Source organism: Phyllobates terribilis, unplaced genomic scaffold, assembly GCF_046119375.1.
Source record: "Phyllobates terribilis strain yellow unplaced genomic scaffold, ASM4611937v1 Scaffold_4__5_contigs__length_816908805, whole genome shotgun sequence".
In the NCBI taxonomy this organism is placed as follows: domain Eukaryota; kingdom Metazoa; phylum Chordata; class Amphibia; order Anura; family Dendrobatidae; genus Phyllobates; species Phyllobates terribilis.
Window position 1 is genome coordinate 401,608,155 of NW_027362764.1, and position 20,088 is coordinate 401,628,242.

Genomic DNA, 20,088 nt, shown 5'->3' on the forward strand with positions numbered 1-20,088 from the left:
GGCGGTCGAACCCTCAGGGCCCCACATTCCCCCCTGGTGAAACACAGCACGTCCGCGGGCTGCGAAGAGAGCAAAGCCTGGTACAGTCTTTTTATATTTTTGTTAACAGTAAACAATCTTCCCAATATGGGAGGCACTTTTTCTTTAATGTTACAAACAGCAAGTATTATAAAAGTATAAAAGTATAAAATTATCAGGAGACATTATGCATAGGCAGACGTGTTAAAGTGCAAGGACGAAGAGTCAGTTCAGAAGCGCAAGGGACCTGTCCCAAACCCCCAACGTAGGCCCTGGTGTGGCTGCAGGGCATGAAGATCCCGAGTTGGACCTCCAGGAGAGCCACTCCAGACAGGTTTTTCTTCTGAGGTCTGAGGTAGAAATATCCGCGGCTTTACATAAAACCAATAAGGAGCACCTAAAGAGATGCAAACTATTTACAGTTAAAGAGTCTGCCTTCTGCAAGTCCGCAGGGACAAATGTCTCTAGATAAACGGGAGGAAAAACATGGCAAAACATCAACATAAACATAACTTTAAACAGGTTACAGCCGCCGGGGCTGCTCAATCCACGGGTCCCCACTGGGGAAAAGGCTCATTCCTCCCGACGGAGGCTGACCGGTCCTCCATGGCCGAGCGCGAGGGGGCATCACTCCCGGACACCTTGTGGACATCCAGGGCGTACCACCCCCGCACCACATGGTTGCAGGTGTATGTGACTATGTCACCAGGAAAGAGGTTCTGGCCGGGGTGTCCCTTTTTCAGCCGCGGCTCGACGTCCCGCCGGCTGATGAAGACGTCGCGCTCATGCTGGGAACTCCAGATGAAGCCCCACCCCGCGTCATGGTGGAAGCAGACAACTTGCCCCTCAACACGGGGGCTTGGACGGGTTGCCTCCTCCTGGCAGGCCCGGGATTTTGCAGCCTTGGCGCGCACCTCGAGGCGCTCGCAGCGAACTTCCCTCTGGCGTTGCTCCCGACCGAGCTGGAGGATCTGCTGACTGCACAGCTCGCTCCTCCTACGCGCTTCAGCCCGGGTCTCCCGGGGGAAGCCCATCAGGTCCCCCCCTGGTTATCCCAGGCCCACTCTTCAGCCGCCGGCCAGGTGACTGTAGGTGCGGGCAGTGGTGACAGCAGGGGCTGCTGCAGGTCCTCCAGAAGTGCGGACCAGTCCGGGTTGGGGTCGGTGGATACCCCAGCAGACTCAGGTTCTTCCAAGTTGGGAGTTGGGAGGCAGTGCAGGTCTCCGCCGATAGCAGAGGCTTCAAGCTCCGGGGCAAAGACCTGCTCCCAGGTGACCGCTCCGGGCAGTAGGTACTCAGTCATGAGATCCAAGAGGGGCACGGTGGGCTCAGCAGCCGGGGCAGGGGTATCACACTCACCCGCTCCTGGGCTACACGCTTCCTCAGTTGCTGCCTCCTCCTGAGTTAGTGCTCCTTGACGACGGGTCCGGATGCGCAGCAGCATTTCTTCCCGCCACGCAGCGGATGCCGCTTGCTGAGCCTCAGCCACTCTCCGAGCTAGGTCCGGGGTTTCCTGGCGGAGAAATTCCATATCTCCCGATGTTAGCGTTATGCCACTCCATTCACCGACGGGAGTAGAACCTGGGCCGGGTTCGGAAGGCTCTGCTTGACTCGCTCCAGCAGCGTCCATGTCCGCTCCTGACGATTGCAAGTCTCCAACTCCTATGGCCGCACCTTGTTGTTTTCCATGCCCTCCTCTTTTTGTGACGGCTCCAGGGTGGAAGGCTGACAGGCACGCCTTCGTACATCCCATCCATTTTGACGGGCATTACCCTGTGGATAGTCTCTGATGGAAGGGGCGGTCTGCTCTTTTGGCGCCATAGTGGAGCCTGGCCCACGATAGGAGGTGCTAGGAGACTGTCTTTTTGGTGTACTATGGCGTCCATTCTTCTTGGGCGGGCGCCATTTTAAGTGGAAACGACAGTCTAAGGTGTAAGGCACACAGTACCCGGTAGCAATGGGCAATTTCCGTCCGTTGCTGTGGGCACGCGATCCTGCCGACTACGCCAAGTTGTGTGACGCTGTCATCCCTACCCTGGGAGATGGGGGTACTCGGAGCCGGGTCAGATGTTTGGTGGGTTGCAGCCGTGGCCTGGACCCGTTCCGTGCCCAGGGCCGTCACACTTTAAAAAGGGGTGTAATGGGCTTTCAGGGTTGAGTGGTTGCTATCGACTACACCACCTGTGGTACCTGGTGAAGGCCACCAGCACTGCTGCAGTCCTCTGAGGCGTGATGTTGTGGCTGCCATAGTTGACACTACTCCCCACAGGCGGAGCAGGGCCTCAGGGCAGAGACGAGGATGGAGGGAGTGGTAGTATAAGAGGTCTGGTGCTGCGCAGTGCGGTGCAGTGCAGAAATAAAGAGTCCGGAGGCCATAGGGGTTGACTTTTGACTTCCAGGGTTTTTTTACTCACGATGGAGAGTGCAGCTGAAAGGCTTCTCCCTGCTCCTCGCGGAGTTCTGCGGTCACCAGAGACAGGGGTCCGACAACCTCCGAGTTATTCAAGTGCTTAATCAGGACCCCGCACCAGAGTGTTCCTAGACTTCAGACCGAGTCCTTTCCTGTCTGTGTGTGTAGATAGGCCGGGTCTCCCTCTGGACTACGCTCAGAAAATGGGTACGGGTGGCAGCTCCGCTCTTTCCGTTACCCGGTGGGATCCTCTGGGCCTGCCGGGCTTCCCTGACTAGGACATAGAGTAGCAAAGTCAGGTGTCGGGGGCCGGTACCACTCTTGCAGCCGGAATCCCTCTGACTAGGCCAGAATATCGTGGACAGGTGGCGTATATCGCTCCGTCTGCATCCCCCTGGGATCCTTTTGCGGTGGAGCTACACTCCTAAGCTCCAGGCCTTCTTGTGTATGGTCCTTGATCGGATTGAGACATTTGTTAACTCCAACCTGCCCCTCGACTCAAGGCCGGAGTATGAGGGCCGTGTCTCCATCCGCTGCAGGTTCACCCAGAAGCCACGTTCAGGGATGGAGATCACAATCAAAGACCCTGTGCCCAAGATGGCTGTTTATTAAATATGAAATATTAAGTGTAACTAAATGTGCATCCTCCACCCTCACCCACTAAATGGTTCCCCCTATCTCTTGGTTCCCCAGTCTCCCATTTTCCAGTAGGGGCAGCACACTAGTGCCTACTAGCCCCCTCTGGTGGGAGAAGTGTGGTGTTGGATGTGGAGGTGGGGTCCTGACCATTGCACCGTTCTTACCTCGAAGGAGGAACACCACACCCCATTGAAGAGGTGCAGCATCCCTGTGGCGGTCGAACCCTCAGGGGCGCCACAGTTGTCTTGTGGACAGATTCTCCCACCTGAGCTGTGGATCTCTGCAGCTCATCCAAAGTGATCATGGGCCTCTTGGCTGCTTCTCTGATTAGTGCTGTCCTTGCTTGAGATGTCAGTTTAGGTGAACGGCCATGTCTTGGTAGGTTTGCAGTTGTGGCATACTCCTTCCAATTTTGGATGATGGATTGGACAGTGCTCGGTGAAATGTTCAGAGCTTGTTCTATTTTTTGATAACCTAACCCTGCCATACTCTTCTTTAAAACTCTATCTCTGACCTGTCTGTTGTGTTCCTTTGTTTTCATGATGCTGTTTGATCATTAACCCCTTAGTGACCAGATCAATATTTTTAAATATGACATGTGTCATTTTACGTAGTAATAACTCAGGAATGCTTCAACATATCCCATTCATTTTGACATTGTTTTTTCGTGACACATTATACTTTATAATATTGCTAAATTTAGGGTGATATGTTTTGCATTTATTTATAAAAATATAAGAAGTTTGCCAAAAATGTAAAAAAAATTGCAATTTTCAAACTTTGAATGATATCTTTAATCCACATAGTCATACCACACAAAAACATGAATAAATAACATTTTCCTGAAGTCTGCCTTACAATTCAGCACCATTTGTTAAACGTTATTTTATTTTGTTAGCATTTTAGAAGTTTAAAAATGTAGCAGTAATTTTTCATTTTTTCAAGGAAATTTACAAAACTTATTTTTATAGGGACTTGCTCAGTTTTGAAGTGACACTAGGAGACCTATATATTGGAAACCACCCAAAAGTGATTCCATTTTAAAAATAACCCCCCTCAACATATTCAAAATTGCTTTCAGGTAGTTTATTAATCCTTCAGGTGCATTTCAGGGATTAATTCAATGTGGCATGATAGGAATGAAAAAAATAATTTTTACCACCTAAATGTTTCTCACTTCTGAATAGGTCACTATAGCTGACAGACTCTAAAGCCGTTATTTTGCCATGAACTGCTATAGCAAACATCAGGACCACACAATCAAGATCTCAGGGTGCCAATGGGGTTAAAGAGGGAGCCCCCATACTCTGATAACCATCTAGATGCTGTAGTCACTATTGACAGCATCATCTAAGGGGTTAAACGGCCATAGTTTGTGCCAACACTGATCATGACTGATGCAGCAAGTTGTCAGCTATAGTGTACAGCTGACAGCTACAGGATTGTCACCTGTCGGGGATCACTAGTCTCTTATATCGCAGGTCAGGAAAAAGACGTTTTGGTGGTCACTAAGGTGCTATTGTTCTAAAATAAACCTCTGAGGCCTTTATAGAACACCTGTAGTTATACTGAAAATAAATTACACACAGGTGGACTCAATTTACTAATTATGTCACTTCTGGAGGCAGTTAGTCACTCAGGATTTAAGTTAGGGGTATCAGGGAGCTGAATACAAATGCATGTTACATTTTTCAGATTTGTATTTTCAAAATATTTAGAAAACCAGGTATCATTTCCTTTACACTTCACAAATATTTGCTACTTTGTGTTGGTATATCATATAAAATATCAATAAAATGCATTTAAGTTTGTTGGTGCAACGTGAAACTATGTGAAAAAGTTCACAAGGTATGAATACTTTTTCAAGACACTGTAGATCTCTTTTTCTGGTGTACAAGCAGATCTTACAGATTTTTGGTGTGGACTAAAACCTAATTGCAATGTGATAACATAACCTGTAACATTAGCGAAATAGAATCATATATCTTAAAGGGGTTTTCCCATGAACAAAAGTTCATCTTAAAAATTAGCTGTGTCTGATCGCGTACAGAACATACCACAACTCCTGGGCAGGGGAGAAAGCAAAAGACAATACAGACATTACAGCACAGGATCGCAGAGGATTCATTTTGTGAGGTAAAATATTGTTTAAAAACAGGCAGTGAAATATTTTACCTCACAAAATGAATCCTCTGTGATCCCTGTGCTGTAGTGTCTGTATTGTCTTTTGGTTTCTCCCTTGCCCTGGAGCTGTGGTTTGTTCTGTTTACGGTCAGACACAGACATGACGTTGGTATCGTCAATTCCAGGTGGATTGGCCCCCCACCCATCTTACTTCTAACCCTCCTCCCCCCAAAAACAACAGATACCATGGCTTGGATGTAATTGGCTGCAGTGGCCTTTATTAACACAATAATAAATGTGTTGTATATATTTATATATACATAAAGACGTGGTAAGGTCCTTGAATCTAAGAAGGGTCTGGTGATCCCAATGACACAACTCCACTTGCTCCCAGCCATGTACTACCAGCTCAGGACCACCACAAACCCCCCGGGGGGTTCAAAACGGTTTGAAACCGCCACACCTGGGACTCGACATTCCTTTGTCGTAAATCCCGCAATTCACCAGACCCCAATACCACACATATAACCGAAGGATCATGTCCTGTGGACACTCCCATACCAATTTATAACCATGTTCAAGGACCCTACGCACGCCTGCCCACTAGGGGCAGCCCGGGCAAACCTCCGACTCACAAGAAGTCATCCTACAGCACTCAGGAGAGGAAAAACCCCATGTGGGGGAAACCTCCAGGGAACCATGGCTGATGGACTGCCCTTCCCCTGGGACTAGAAGGATGCTTATCATAGAGATTGCAGGCTTGACACAGTTTTTTTTTTAAGACATAGTGTACACAAATAGGTAATACAAAGCAAAACATTTTTCGTACTCCGGTTGAGCTGCCCATCATAGGCGATTGCCACTGTGACCTGTGAGGTCTACCGATCACTAGGGAGGGTGGGCGGGACTTGTGTCGTGTCCTGAAAATGGAGAGAAAGACCAGGCCACTCCCCTGGTGGCCTTATAAGCTGCCCCACTAGCCCCCACCTTCTCTATCCTGTCTCCACCTATGCCGCACCCCCGTCATGCCGGCTTCTGCCCTATTGGCCTAAGCCATTGCTCCAGCCTTTTCTATTTTTAAAATGAACTTTTGTTTGTGGGAAAACCCCTTCAAGCTCTTGCGCCATGTCAGCCTCACATAAAGAAGGACATTATTGTAATAGCTATTTGGGGAGATGGGGAGGTTGCAAGGGGTTGGACATGGTGTAATACACAGAAAAGGCATCATGTTGCTTATACACACGACATTATGTCTCCATGGAGAACTCATTATGTAACCATCAAATATTATTGAGCTGCTGCATCCTTCATTTTTAGAAAATTCTATGAGTGTTCAAAATTGCAAAAATAAAGTCATGTATTTTTTTTTTAAGAAAAATTGGTAGATTCTACAAACAACAATGAGAGCCCTGAAAATAAAGAAGAGAACATTGAGGTTATAAAAGAAGCTGAAATTGCATTACTTGAGCGTCAACTTGATGGTGACAATATAAGTGATGAGTTAGCACAAATAAGAGCAAGTAAAAATAAAGACCTGATTTCTAAACCTACAACAGCTGATCATGCCACTGAGCACCAGGAGGTAAGTTCAGCAGTTCAGCACAGTCAGCATTGAGCATACACATGAATTTCAAAGGATTAACTATATTTTATTGTTTTCTGTTATCTATTGAATATGTGTGTGTGTATATACTGTATATATATATATATATATATATATATATATATATATATATATATATATACGTACAGTACAGACCAATAGTTTGGACACACCTTCTCATTTAAAGATTTTTCTGTATTTTCATGACTATGAAAATTGTGCATTCACACTGAAGGCATCAAAACTATGAATTAACACATGTGGAATTATATACTTAACAAAAAAGTGTGAAACAACTGAAAATATGTCATATATTCTAGGTTCTTCAAAGTAGCCACCTTTTGCTTTGATGACTGCTTTGAACACTCTTGGCATTCTCTTGATGAGCTTCAAGAGGTAGTCACCGGAAATGGTTTTCACTTCACAGGTGTGCCCTGTCAGGTTTAATAAGTGGGATTTCTTGCCTTATAAATGGGGTTGTGTTGTGCGGAACTCTGGTGGATACACAGCTGATAGTCCTACTGAATAGACTGTTAGAATTTGTATTATGGCAAGAAAAAAGCAGCTAAGTAAAGAAAAACGAGTGGCCATCATTACTTTAAGAAATGAAGGTCAGTCTGTACGAAAAATTGGACAAACTTTGAAAGTGTCCCCAAGTGCAGTTGCAAAAACCATCAAGCACTACAAAGAAACTGGAGCACATGAGGACCGCCCCAGGAAAGGAAGACCAAGAGTCACATCTGCTTCTGAGGATAAGTTTATCCGAGTCACCAGCCTCAGAAATCGCAGGTTAATAGCAGCTCAGATTAGAGACCAGGTCAATGCCACACAGAGTTCTAGCAGCAGACACATCTCTTCAACAACTGTTAAGAGGAGACTTTGTGCAGCAGGCCTTCATGGTAAAATAACTGCTAGGAAACCACTGCTAAGGACAGGCAACAAGCAGAAGAGACTTGTTTGGGCTAAAGAACACAAGGAATGGACATTAGACCAGTGGAAATCTGTGCTTTGATCTGATGAGTCCAAATTTGAGATCTTTGGTTCCAACCACCGTGTCTTTGTGCGACGCAGAAAAGGTGAACGGATGGACTCTACATGCCTGGTTCCCACCGTGAAGCATGGAGGAGGAGGTGTGATGGTTTGGGGGTTCTTTGCTGGTGACACTGTTGGGGATTTATTCAAAATTGAAGGCATACTGAACCAGCATGGCTACCACAGCATCTTGCAGCTGCATGCTATTCCATCCGGTTTGCGTTTAGTTGGACCATCATTTATTTTTCAACAGGACAATGACCCCAAACACACCTCCAGTCTGTGTAAGGGCTATTTGACCAAGAAGGAGAGTGATGGGGTGCTACGCCAGATGACCTGGCCTCCACAGTCACCAGACCTGAACCCAATCGAGATGGTTTGGGGTAAGCTGGACCGCAGAGTGAAGGCAAAAGGGCATCTCTGGGAACTCCTTCAAGATTGTTGGAAGACCATTTCCGGTGACTACCTCTTGAAGCTCATCAAGAGAATGCCAAGAGTGTGCAAAGCAGTCATCAAAGCAAAAGGTGGCTACTTTGAAGAACCTAGAATATAAGACATATCTTCAGTTGTTTCACACTTTTTTGTTAAGTATATAATTCCACATGTGTTAATTCATAGTTTTGATGCCTTCAGTGTGAATGTACAATTTTCATAATCATGAAAATACAGAAAAATCTTTAAATGAGAAGGTGTGTCCAAACTTTTGGTCTGTACTGTATATATACATTTGAAACATATGAAAAAGTTCAAAACCGTGTGACTAATATTGCAGTATCAAATTCTGTCTTTGACCCCTGAGATGTTTGTGTTTCCAGTGTCAAGATCCAGACACTGCTTAGATACTGTAGATATATTTAGAGCTTCTAAGTTGACAGCGTCAGATGAATGCCTTCTTATATGGATTTTTAATGCACCTATGGTGCAGCCTATGTATTGAACACTGCACAGAGTGCATTTTATCAGGTATATTACCCATGAGGAATTACAGTTAAGAAAGTCATGGATTTTATGTTCCCTATTATTGCTAACGGATGTGAATCTGTCACTTTTGACCGCATGTGCGCAAGCTTTGCAGCGGTTGGCCCCACATTTGAAGAAGCCCTTTGTACTAAGCCAATTTTGTTGTGTATTATATGACTCACTAGACAACAGGCTGGGTGAGAGTATGGTGCCCACTGTAGGTGCTTTTCTGGCCACAAAACGTACAGTATATCCTCAGCAAGTATATCTTTTCATTTTTGATCTTGATATAGAATCGGTACATACTTCTTAATTATCGATGTAACCTTGTTATATTGGGGACTATATGTAGTTCAGAACGCGACTCCAGCATCAGCGGTATTTTTACTATTTTTGTATTTGTTGAGAAATATGTTTTTTCAATCTGTGTTTAATACAGCTTTACTGTCTTATTTTAGGGACCATTCTGAATATCCCCTTTTGGTTAATCCCTCACATGCTTTCATACGAAATGTATTGGTGTCTGTACAATTGCGTTTCATTCTGATCCATTTGCCATACGGAATATTTCTTATTATATGCGGGGATGGCAGGATTTGGCTGATAAGATGGAATTGCTAGCCGTTGGTTTTCTGTTTGGATTTATTTTAACAAAGTTTTTTTCCACATTGCCCTGCAATTAAAGCTTCAAAAAATCTTAGATTGATGGAAACAACAGGTCCTGGGCTGCCCTGCCGCTAGCGTTTTATCAGAGCGGGTTTTTAGTGCTGCTGGTGGAATTATAACTGATAAGCGCATCCGAATGTCAGCTGAAAATGCTAACAGGCTGATTCTTATAAAAATGAACAAGGGCTGGATTGGGCCAGACTTCTCAACACCACCGAATGATAGCAGCGTAACATAAACTCAAAGTCTTTTCTTGCGAGGTGTATTCCCATGCACCTCTTCACACCCACACATGGTTATACGCTTCCTGATTTTGTTTATTTGCTCTTGTCCTCCTCCTTCTCCTCATCCTCCACCACCATATCACCAGGGTGACCGTGGTCCGTGATGCAACACCCACATAATTTATTTCAAGGGTGTTTATGATGCCCGTGAAATTTTTTTTTAAACTGTATGTTCATGTATACCGCCCAGGGGTAAATGTTTGTCAGCCCATACACTTAGTGCATGGGCATTACAAGTATAGGAGGCCCGCTTCTTTCTAATGGGAACATTTTTTTATGAGGCCCTCCTCCACGTCTCTTCCAAGGGGCATTGAAGTGCCTCCAAATTTTTGGCAGCCCTTGCATTCACTGCATAGGCCAACACTATGGAAGACTCTCTCCTTTCTAATGGGAATTTGTCATTACTGTTGCCCTGCTCTGTGTGTCTTTAAATTCTTAGTGGAGTTTTTCCTAAAATTGGTCAGCTGTTGGACTCACTGTATACCCTATAACTGTATAGCAGACCCTCTCCTTTCTAATGGGAACATGTCATATTTGTTACTGTGGCCCTGCTCTGTGGGTCTTTAAATTCTTAGTGGGGTTTTTCCTAAAATTGGTCAGCCATTGGACTCACTGCATACCCTATAACTGTATAGCAGACCCTCTGCTTTCTAATGGGAACATGTCGTACCTTGTTACTGTGGCCCTGCTCCGTGTGTCTTTAAATTCTTAGTGGGGTTTTTCGTAAAATTGGTCAGCCGTTGGACTCACTGCATACCATATAACTGTATAGCAGACCCTCTCCTTTCTAATGGGAACATGTCGTACTTTGTTACTGTGGCCCTGCTCCGTGTGTCTTTAAATTCTTAGTGGGGTTTTTCCTAAAATTGGTCAGCCGTTGGACTCACTGCATACCCTATAACTGTATAACCAAGCAATGTGAACTGAGGTCTAAGATGGCAGACATGCAAGAAATAGGGGCATGTTCACACTAGCAAAAAGAAGCAAAACCTACAAAAGACAAAAATATATCTCATACCCTACCATCATTATATATAAATGTAAAGCAAAGTTGCATAATAAATATAGGGTACTTAGTGAACTATTTTTGATCAAAAAAAGTATACAAGCCGTCCCACCAGCGGCAAGGTGACCCTAAATTGGGACGGTACCTATACTGCCTATATTAAAAACCTTACTGTATATCAAAGTTGAAGTAATGCATATAAAAGGGTAGACAAATAGGACCGGGTCCCAACTCCAGACCACCTAGGCCCGTGGTAAGCTACATATATACTAATCAGCTCAACAAAGGGTATGCCACACCCTTAAATTGCACAGAATGCAAACAAGACAAAAAAACAAGCAATGTGAACTGAGGTCTAAGATGGCAGACATGCAAGAAATAGGGGCATGTTCACACTAGCAAAAAGAAGCAAAACCTACAAAAGACAAAAATATATCTCATACCCTACCATCATTATATATAAATGTAAAGCAAAGTTGCATAATAAATATAGGGTACTTAGTGAACTATTTTTGATCAAAAAAAGTATACAAGCCGTCCCACCAGCGGCAAGGTGACCCTAAATTGGGACGGTACCTATACTGCCTATATTAAAAACCTTACTGTATATCAAAGTTGAAGTAATGCATATAAAAGGGTAGACAAATAGGACCGGGTCCCAACTCCAGACCACCTAGGCCCGTGGTAAGCTACATATATACTAATCAGCTCAACAAAGGGTATGCCACACCCTTAAATTGCACAGAATGCAAACAAGACAAAAAACCAAGCAATGTGAACTGAGGTCTAAGATGGCAGACATGCAAGAAATAGGGGCATGTTCACACTAGCAAAAAGAAGCAAAACCTACAAAAGACAAAAATATATCTCATACCCTACCATCATTATATATAAATGTAAAGCAAAGTTGCATAATAAATATAGGGTACTTAGTGAACTATTTTTGATCAAAAAAAGTATACAAGCTGTCCCACCAGCGGCAAGGTGACCCTAAATTGGGACGGTACCTATACTGCCTATATTAAAAACCTTACTGTATATCAAAGTTGAAGTAATGCATATAAAAGGGTAGACAAATAGGACCGGGTCCCAACTCCAGACCACCTAGGCCCGTGGTAAGCTACATATATACTAATCAGCTCAACAAAGGGTATGCCACACCCTTAAATTGCACAGAATGCAAACAAGACAAAAAACCAAGCAATGTGAACTGAGGTCTAAGATGGCAGACATGCAAGAAATAGGGGCATGTTCACACTAGCAAAAAGAAGCAAAACCTACAAAAGACAAAAATATATCTCATACCCTACCATCATTATATATAAATGTAAAGCAAAGTTGCATAATAAATATAGGGTACTTAGTGAACTATTTTTGATCAAAAAAAGTATACAAGCCGTCCCACCAGCGGCAAGGTGACCCTAAATTGGGACGGTACCTATACTGCCTATATTAAAAACCTTACTGTATATCAAAGTTGAAGTAATGCATATAAAAGGGTAGACAAATAGGACCGGGTCCCAACTCCAGACCACCTAGGCCCGTGGTAAGCTACATATATACTAATCAGCTCAACAAAGGGTATGCCACACCCTTAAATTGCACAGAATGCAAACAAGACAAAAAACCAAGCAATGTGAACTGAGGTCTAAGATGGCAGACATGCAAGAAATAGGGGCATGTTCACACTAGCAAAAAGAAGCAAAACCTACAAAAGACAAAAATATATCTCATACCCTACCATCATTATATATAAATGTAAAGCAAAGTTGCATAATAAATATAGGGTACTTAGTGAACTATTTTTGATCAAAAAAAGTATACAAGCCGTCCCACCAGCGGCAAGGTGACCCTAAATTGGGACGGTACCTATACTGCCTATAATAAAAACCTTACTGTATATCAAAGTTGAAGTAATGCATATAAAAGGGTAGACAAATAGGACCGGGTCCCAACTCCAGACCACCTAGGCCCGTGGTAAGCTACATATATACTAATCAGCTCAACAAAGGGTATGCCACACCCTTAAATTGCACAGAATGCAAACAAGACAAAAAACCAAGCAATGTGAACTGAGGTCTAAGATGGCAGACATGCAAGAAATAGGGGCATGTTCACACTAGCAAAAAGAAGCAAAACCTACAAAAGACAAAAATATATCTCATACCCTACAATCATTATATATAAATGTAAAGCAAAGTTGCATAATAAATATAGGGTACTTAGTGAACTATTTTTGATCAAAAAAAGTATACAAGCCGTCCCACCAGCGGCAAGGTGACCCTAAATTGGGACGGTACCTATACTGCCTATATTAAAAACCTTACTGTATATCAAAGTTGAAGTAATGCATATAAAAGGGTAGACAAATAGGACCGGGTCCCAACTCCAGACCACCTAGGCCCGTGGTAAGCTACATATATACTAATCAGCTCAACAAAGGGTATGCCACACCCTTAAATTGCACAGAATGCAAACAAGACAAAAAAACAAGCAATGTGAACTGAGGTCTAAGATGGCAGACATGCAAGAAATAGGGGCATGTTCACACTAGCAAAAAGAAGCAAAACCTACAAAAGACAAAAATATATCTCATACCCTACCATCATTATATATAAATGTAAAGCAAAGTTGCATAATAAATATAGGGTACTTAGTGAACTATTTTTGATCAAAAAAAGTATACAAGCCGTCCCACCAGCGGCAAGGTGACCCTAAATTGGGACGGTACCTATACTGCCTATATTAAAAACCTTACTGTATATCAAAGTTGAAGTAATGCATATAAAAGGGTAGACAAATAGGACCGGGTCCCAACTCCAGACCACCTAGGCCCGTGGTAAGCTACATATATACTAATCAGCTCAACAAAGGGTATGCCACACCCTTAAATTGCACAGAATGCAAACAAGACAAAAAACCAAGCAATGTGAACTGAGGTCTAAGATGGCAGACATGCAAGAAATAGGGGCATGTTCACACTAGCAAAAAGAAGCAAAACCTACAAAAGACAAAAATATATCTCATACCCTACCATCATTATATATAAATGTAAAGCAAAGTTGCATAATAAATATAGGGTACTTAGTGAACTATTTTTGATCAAAAAAAGTATACAAGCCGTCCCACCAGCGGCAAGGTGACCCTAAATTGGGACGGTACCTATACTGCCTATATTAAAAACCTTACTGTATATCAAAGTTGAAGTAATGCATATAAAAGGGTAGACAAATAGGACCGGGTCCCAACTCCAGACCACCTAGGCCCGTGGTAAGCTACATATATACTAATCAGCTCAACAAAGGGTTTTTCGTAAAATTGGTCAGCCGTTGGACTCACTGCATACCCTATAACTGTATAGCAGACCCTCTCCTTTCTAATGGGAACATGTCGTACTTTGTTACTGTGGCCCTGCTCCGTGTGTCTTTAAATTCTTAGTGGGGTTTTTCCTAAAATTGGTCAGCCGTTGGACTCACTGCATACCCTATAACTGTATAGCAGACCCTCTCCTTTCTAATGGGAACATGTCGTACCTTGTTACTGTGGCCCTGCTCCGTGTGTCTTTAAATATTTCGTTTTTTTTTTCCTAAAATTGGTCAGCAGTTGGACTAACTGCATTCCCTATAACTGTATAGCAGACCCTCTCCTTTCCAATGGGAACATGTCGTACCTTGTTACTGTGGCCCTGCTCCGTGTGTCTTTAAATTCTTAGTGGTGTTTTTCCTAAAATTGGTCAGCCTTTGGACTCACTGCATACCCTATAACTGTATAGCAGACCCTCTCCTTTCTAATGGAAACATGTCGTACCTTGTTACTGTGGCCCTGCTCTGTGTGTCTTTAAATTCTTAGTGGGGTTTTTCATAAAATTGGTCAGCCTTTGGACTCACTGCATACCCTATAACTGTATAGCAGACCCTCTCCTTTCTAATGGGAACATGTCGTACTTGTTAATGTGGCCCTGCTCTATGTGTCTTTAAATTCTTAGTGGTGTTTTTCCCAAATTTTGGCAACCCTTGCAGTCACAGCATGGGCATTACCACTATAGGAGACCCACTCCTTTATAATGGGAAAAAATTTTTTACTGAGACCCTCCTCTATGTCTCTTCAAAGGGGTATTGGGTTGCGTCCAAATTTTTGGCAGCCCTTGCAGTCACTGGATACGCTATAACAGTATAGGAGACCCACTTGTTAATAATGGGAACAACAAAGCATAGCCGGCTGATGGCTCTCTAACAATAGCTACGGCCGACTGCTGGCCTTTTAAGAATAGTAACGGCCTTCTGATGTCCCTGTAAAAATAGGCTTTATGACTTTCAGAGTCCATCCATCATAAATAAAAAAGGATGTGTCTGATGATGTGTCACACACCACATTGCCAGATAAGGTTGTAAAATGTCAAAATGACATTTCCTGTGGAATGCATTTGTTTTAAAAAATAACATAAAAAAACAAAACAATAGGAACTTTCTTTAGTATAAAAAAAAAGCGTCACCAATTTAACCTCAATGTAATCACATTGTTCATCTCATGCACCTCCTCCTCCATCTCCGAAATGATCACATCAGTCACAAGCTGACAGCACTGCAGCACTGCCTTGGCCAAGCGGCAACAGGCTGTGCTGAAGATAACATGCTTAATGCTTAATTGACAAACCGCCCAGCGCTGCAGAGTTGTTGAAAGCTGTAACACAGCAGCCTGATCTGTGGCTCTCACCGCTGAACATACAGCCAGGCATGGTCGTGTGTGACAGTGGGCAGAACCTGGTGACGGAGAAATGACAGCCGGGGTAGATATGGTTTCCCTCTATGCCAGCCCTTTCACCGAGCTAAAGAATATGGCTGTGGTGAAATACAACTCCCACTGAGAAGCTGTTTCAGATTGAAAAACATTTTGCCCATCAGAGGATTTGATTCTGAGGGCTAACCTTTCTCACCCGCTCAAGAGCCCCATAGCAGCTGCAAAGTTAGCGCTATCATGAACTCTCCTGAGGTAGAAGCCAAGGCACACCAGAGGATTCTCTGGTGGGATCGACCCAACCCTGCCGAGAAGCAGTCCTGGCTAAGAAAAGTGTGTGGGAAGGTTCCCAGACACTCTATGGCTGCTTTTTAACTGAGGAGGAGGAAACACACGCAAACACGGGAAGAACATACAAAGTCCTTGCAGATGTTTTCTTTGCTGGGATTTGAACCCAGGATCCCAGCGCTGCAAGGCTTCAGTGCTAACCACTGATCCAATGTGCTGCCTTTCACCCTCTAATATCTAACAGGCTGGAGAAACTTGCACCTACTGCCACTCTATCTTCAGCTCCTTTTTAGAAAATGTATTTGGGCAGCCACTCAGTCTACCAAATAAAATTCCTGAGAAGGAAATTGGGGATGGCTTCGCTACTAGTACTGGGGGCAGTGCTAATACCATGGCGTCGTACCATAGTCTGCTGGAAATATTCGAGGCTGGTAGGAGGCAAGCAAATTCCCACAGAAAAGTACCAGCAGTAATGTTCAGGCCACATTTCAAGTTGAAGCAGCTTTAGAGGACTTCCTGGGAGAAAAGACACGCAGGGTAGATACGGTTTCCCTCTATGCCAGTCCTTTCACCGAGCTAAATACAACTCTCAGCCAAAAAAGTTGTGGACTGGCTCCGTACCATCCCTGGCCACATTCACCTGTCCACGTGTTTGTGGTTAGGCGGTCCTTCCCAGTAAGTGCACTGGGGAGGGCACAGGTAATGTTGTGGGACCCGTGCTTGTGGAAGGCGGAGGCGATACCGGGAAATATAGTGGCGGCTGGGGACCGAGTATGGACACCCAGCCGCCACCAGCATGAGGTTGTGAAAATCTTCCGCCTTCACGAGCTTAAAAGGCCATATTTCAAGTGCAAAGAGCTGCCCAGAAATCTGGCAGGTTAGTTTTGCGGCCTGTGGGTGGGTGGGTGTCTGGCTGCATACTTGCACTTGCATTCCATGTAACAGAAAACTAAGCATATGGTGGCCTCTATCATCATCATGGCCTCACCTCGGCACTATGAACTCTCCTGAAGGAGAAGCCAGGGTCACCTCGGCACTATGAACTCTCCTGAAGGAGAAGCCAGGGCCTGCCGGAGGACTATACCGTTCTCTGTTGGGCCCGTCAAACCCTGCCGAAAAGCAGCCCTGGCTAAGAAAAGTGTGGGAGAAGGTTCCCGGACACTCTATGGCTGCTTTTTTAATGTGGATTGGCCATGTTTATGCATTTTATTTCTCAAAAAGCATTACAGATCAGGCCATTGTCCAACTCTGTATTCAAGAAATTAAATGCACAAAGAAAGATGTGTGTGTGTCAAAGCACCACCGACAAGTGCGAGTTGATGTTAGACGGGCTGCCATTTCTTCTGCAACAAGCTCAATTACAGGACTTACTGGGACAAATGACACGCAGGGTAGATACGGTTTCCCTCTATGCCAGTCCTTTCACCGAGCTAAATACAACTCTTAGCAAAAAAAGTTGTGGACTGGCTCCGTACTGTCCCTGGCCACATTCACCTGTCCACGTGTTTGTGGTTAGGCGGTCCTTCCCAGTAAGTGCACTGGGGAGGGCACGGGTAATGTTGTGGGACCCGTGCTTGTGGAAGGCGGAGGCGATACCGGGAAATATAGTGGCGGCTGGGGACCGAGTATGGACACTCGGCCACCGCCGGCATGAGGTGGTGAAAAGCTTCTGCCTCCGCGAGCCTAAAAGGCCTGCAAGCAGCTGTCAAAAATTTGGCAGTATACAATTGCAGCCTGTGGGTGGGTGGGTGGCTGCCTGCATACTTGCGCTTGCATTGCAAGGAATGGGGTAGGGACTACTGAATGCTGCAGTGGGACAAGGACGTGGACGGTGATTGTTGCAAGTCTGCAACAACAGGTGCATGGTGGAAGGCATCTTCGCATGCGCCAAGCATCACTTATGATGGGCACACTTTTAGGCAGTGACCTGGGAGTCAGAGATGCTTCCAGAGGTCTTACCCATTCTGTTCCCATGTCTTTTCAGCACTGTATGCATGTTTCTGATGATGTGTCACACACTACATGGCCAGATAAGGTTGTAAAATGTTAAAATGACATTTCCTGGTGAATGCATTTGTCTTGGTTGAAAGCAATTCAAAAGTGCAAAAACGCATCAAAAACGCTACGTGTGAACATAGCCCAAGTTGTGGAGGAGTATTTTTGTTTTTGGTTATTTATTTTGCCTTATATACAAGTCATTACACTGGAAAGGATGTTCCTTAACATATTTCCCAGGAAAATACATTTTGGTTTCGTTTTTGTATATTTTATTGTGAGTCCGTAAAAGTGGTGTAATACTCTGACCACGTTGCTGACAGCAGTGATCTGGAAGTCAGAGATGCTTCCAGGGGTCTTCCCCATGCTGTTCCCATGTCATTTGAGCACTGTTCCCATCGATTTGGGCAATTTTTAGGCCCTCTACAGACCGCCAGGGGTAGCCGAATGAAAAATGCTCGAGTTTCCCATAGACTTACATTGGGCTCATTGCTTCGGTCGAGCACCCGAGCATTCCAATTTGCTCGACCCGAGCAAGGAGTACCCGAGCATTTTAGTGCTCGCTCATCACTAGTCATTATTAAATTCACCCGTCTGGAATTTATCCAGCTACAGTGGGTACAGAAAGTATTCAGACCCCTCTAAATTTTTCACTCTTTGTCTCATTGCACCCATTTGGTAAATTCTCAAAAGTTCATTTATTTCTTATTAAAGTACACTCTACACCCCATCTTGACTGAAAAAAAACAGAAATGTAGAAATGTTTGCAAATTTATTAAAAAAGAAAAACTGAAATATCACATGGTTATAAGTATTTTTAGTTCTTTGTTTAGTATTGAGTAGAAGCACCCTTTTGAGCTAGTACAGCCATGAGTCTTCTTGGGAATGATGCAACAAGTTTTTCACACCTGGATTTGGGGATCCTCTTCCATTCTTCTTTGCAGATCCTCTCCAGTTCCGTCAGGTTGGATGGTGAACGTTGGGGAAAAGACATTTTCAGGTCTCTCCAGAGATGCTCAATTAGGTTTAGGTCAGGGCTCTGGCTGGGTCAGTCAAGAATTGTCACAGAGTTGTTCTGAAGCCACTCCTTTGTTATTTTAGCTGTGTGCTTAGGGTCATTGTCTTGTTGGAATGTGAACCTTCGACCAAGTCCTTCAATTGCAACCAGTCATCCTTTCCCTGCAGCTGAAAAACACCCCCTTAGCATGATGCTGCCACCACCATGTTTCACTGTTGGGATTGTATTGAGCAGTGCCTGGTTTTCTCCACACATATCACTTAGAATTCTCACCAAAAATTTCTATCTTTGTCTCATCAGACCGGAGAATCTTATTTCTCATAGTCTGGGCGTCCTTCATGTGTTTTTGAGCAAACTCTATGCAGGCTTTCATATGTCTTGCACTGAGGAGAGGCTTCCGTTGGGCCACTCTGCCATAAAGGCCCGACTGGTGGAGGGCTGCAGTGAGAGTTGACTTTGTGGAACTTTCTCCCATCTGCATACTGCATCATTGGAGCTCAGCCACAGTGATCTTGGGGTTCTTCTTTACCTCTCTCACCAAGGCTCTTCTCCCATGATTGCTTAGTTTGGCTGGACGGCCTGGTCTAGGAAGACTTCTGGTGGTTCCAAACTTCTTGAATTTAAGGATTATGGAGGCCACTGTGCTCTTAGGAACCTTGAGTAATGCAGAAATTCTTTTGTAACCTTGGCCAGATCTGTGCCTTGCCACAATTCTGTGTCTGAGCTCCTTGGGCAGTTCCTTTGAGCTCATGATTCTCATTTGGTCTGACATGCACTGTGAGCTGTGAGGTCTTATATAGACAGGTGTGTGCCTTTCCAAATCAACTCCTATCAGTTTAATTAAACACAACTGGACTCCAATGAAGGAGTAGTACCATCTCAATGAGGATCACAAGGAAATAGACAGCATGTGACTTAAATATGAGTGTCTGAGCAAAGGGTCTGAATACTTATGACCATGTGAAAATTCAGTTTTTCTTTTTTAATAAATTTGCAAACATTTCTGTTTTTTTTCAGTCAATATGGGGTGCAGAGTGTATTTTAATGAGAAAAAAATGAACTTTTTAGAATTTACCAAATGGCTGCAATGAAACAAAGAGTGAATAATTTAAAGGTGTCTGAATACTTTCCGTACCCACTGTATATCTTATCGGAGAATCAAATTACTTTACTGGCTAAGGGTTTGAGTTTCTCACCCACAAATGAATTTGATATTTTTAGGACGATCCTGGATCTAAATAAATTAGCACGCAATCTTACCATCAGATGTCATTTCTTAAATGTAGATACTCCCCAGGAATTAACTCTATC

General features: G+C 44.1%; 1 protein-coding gene across 8 annotated transcripts in view; it reads left to right on the top strand.

Annotated features, from left to right (window-relative positions):
• LOC141265436 (NFX1-type zinc finger-containing protein 1-like) overlaps positions 1-20,088 on the top strand; it is a 249,779-nt gene that overhangs the window by 161,135 nt on the left and 68,556 nt on the right. For all 8 annotated transcript variants that reach the window (XM_073678517.1, XM_073678513.1, XM_073678515.1 and 5 more), the window contains one exon: positions 6,565-6,773. In XM_073678517.1, coding sequence (XP_073534618.1) covers positions 6,565-6,773 — 209 coding nt within the window. The remainder of the gene's footprint in view (positions 1-6,564; positions 6,774-20,088) is intronic.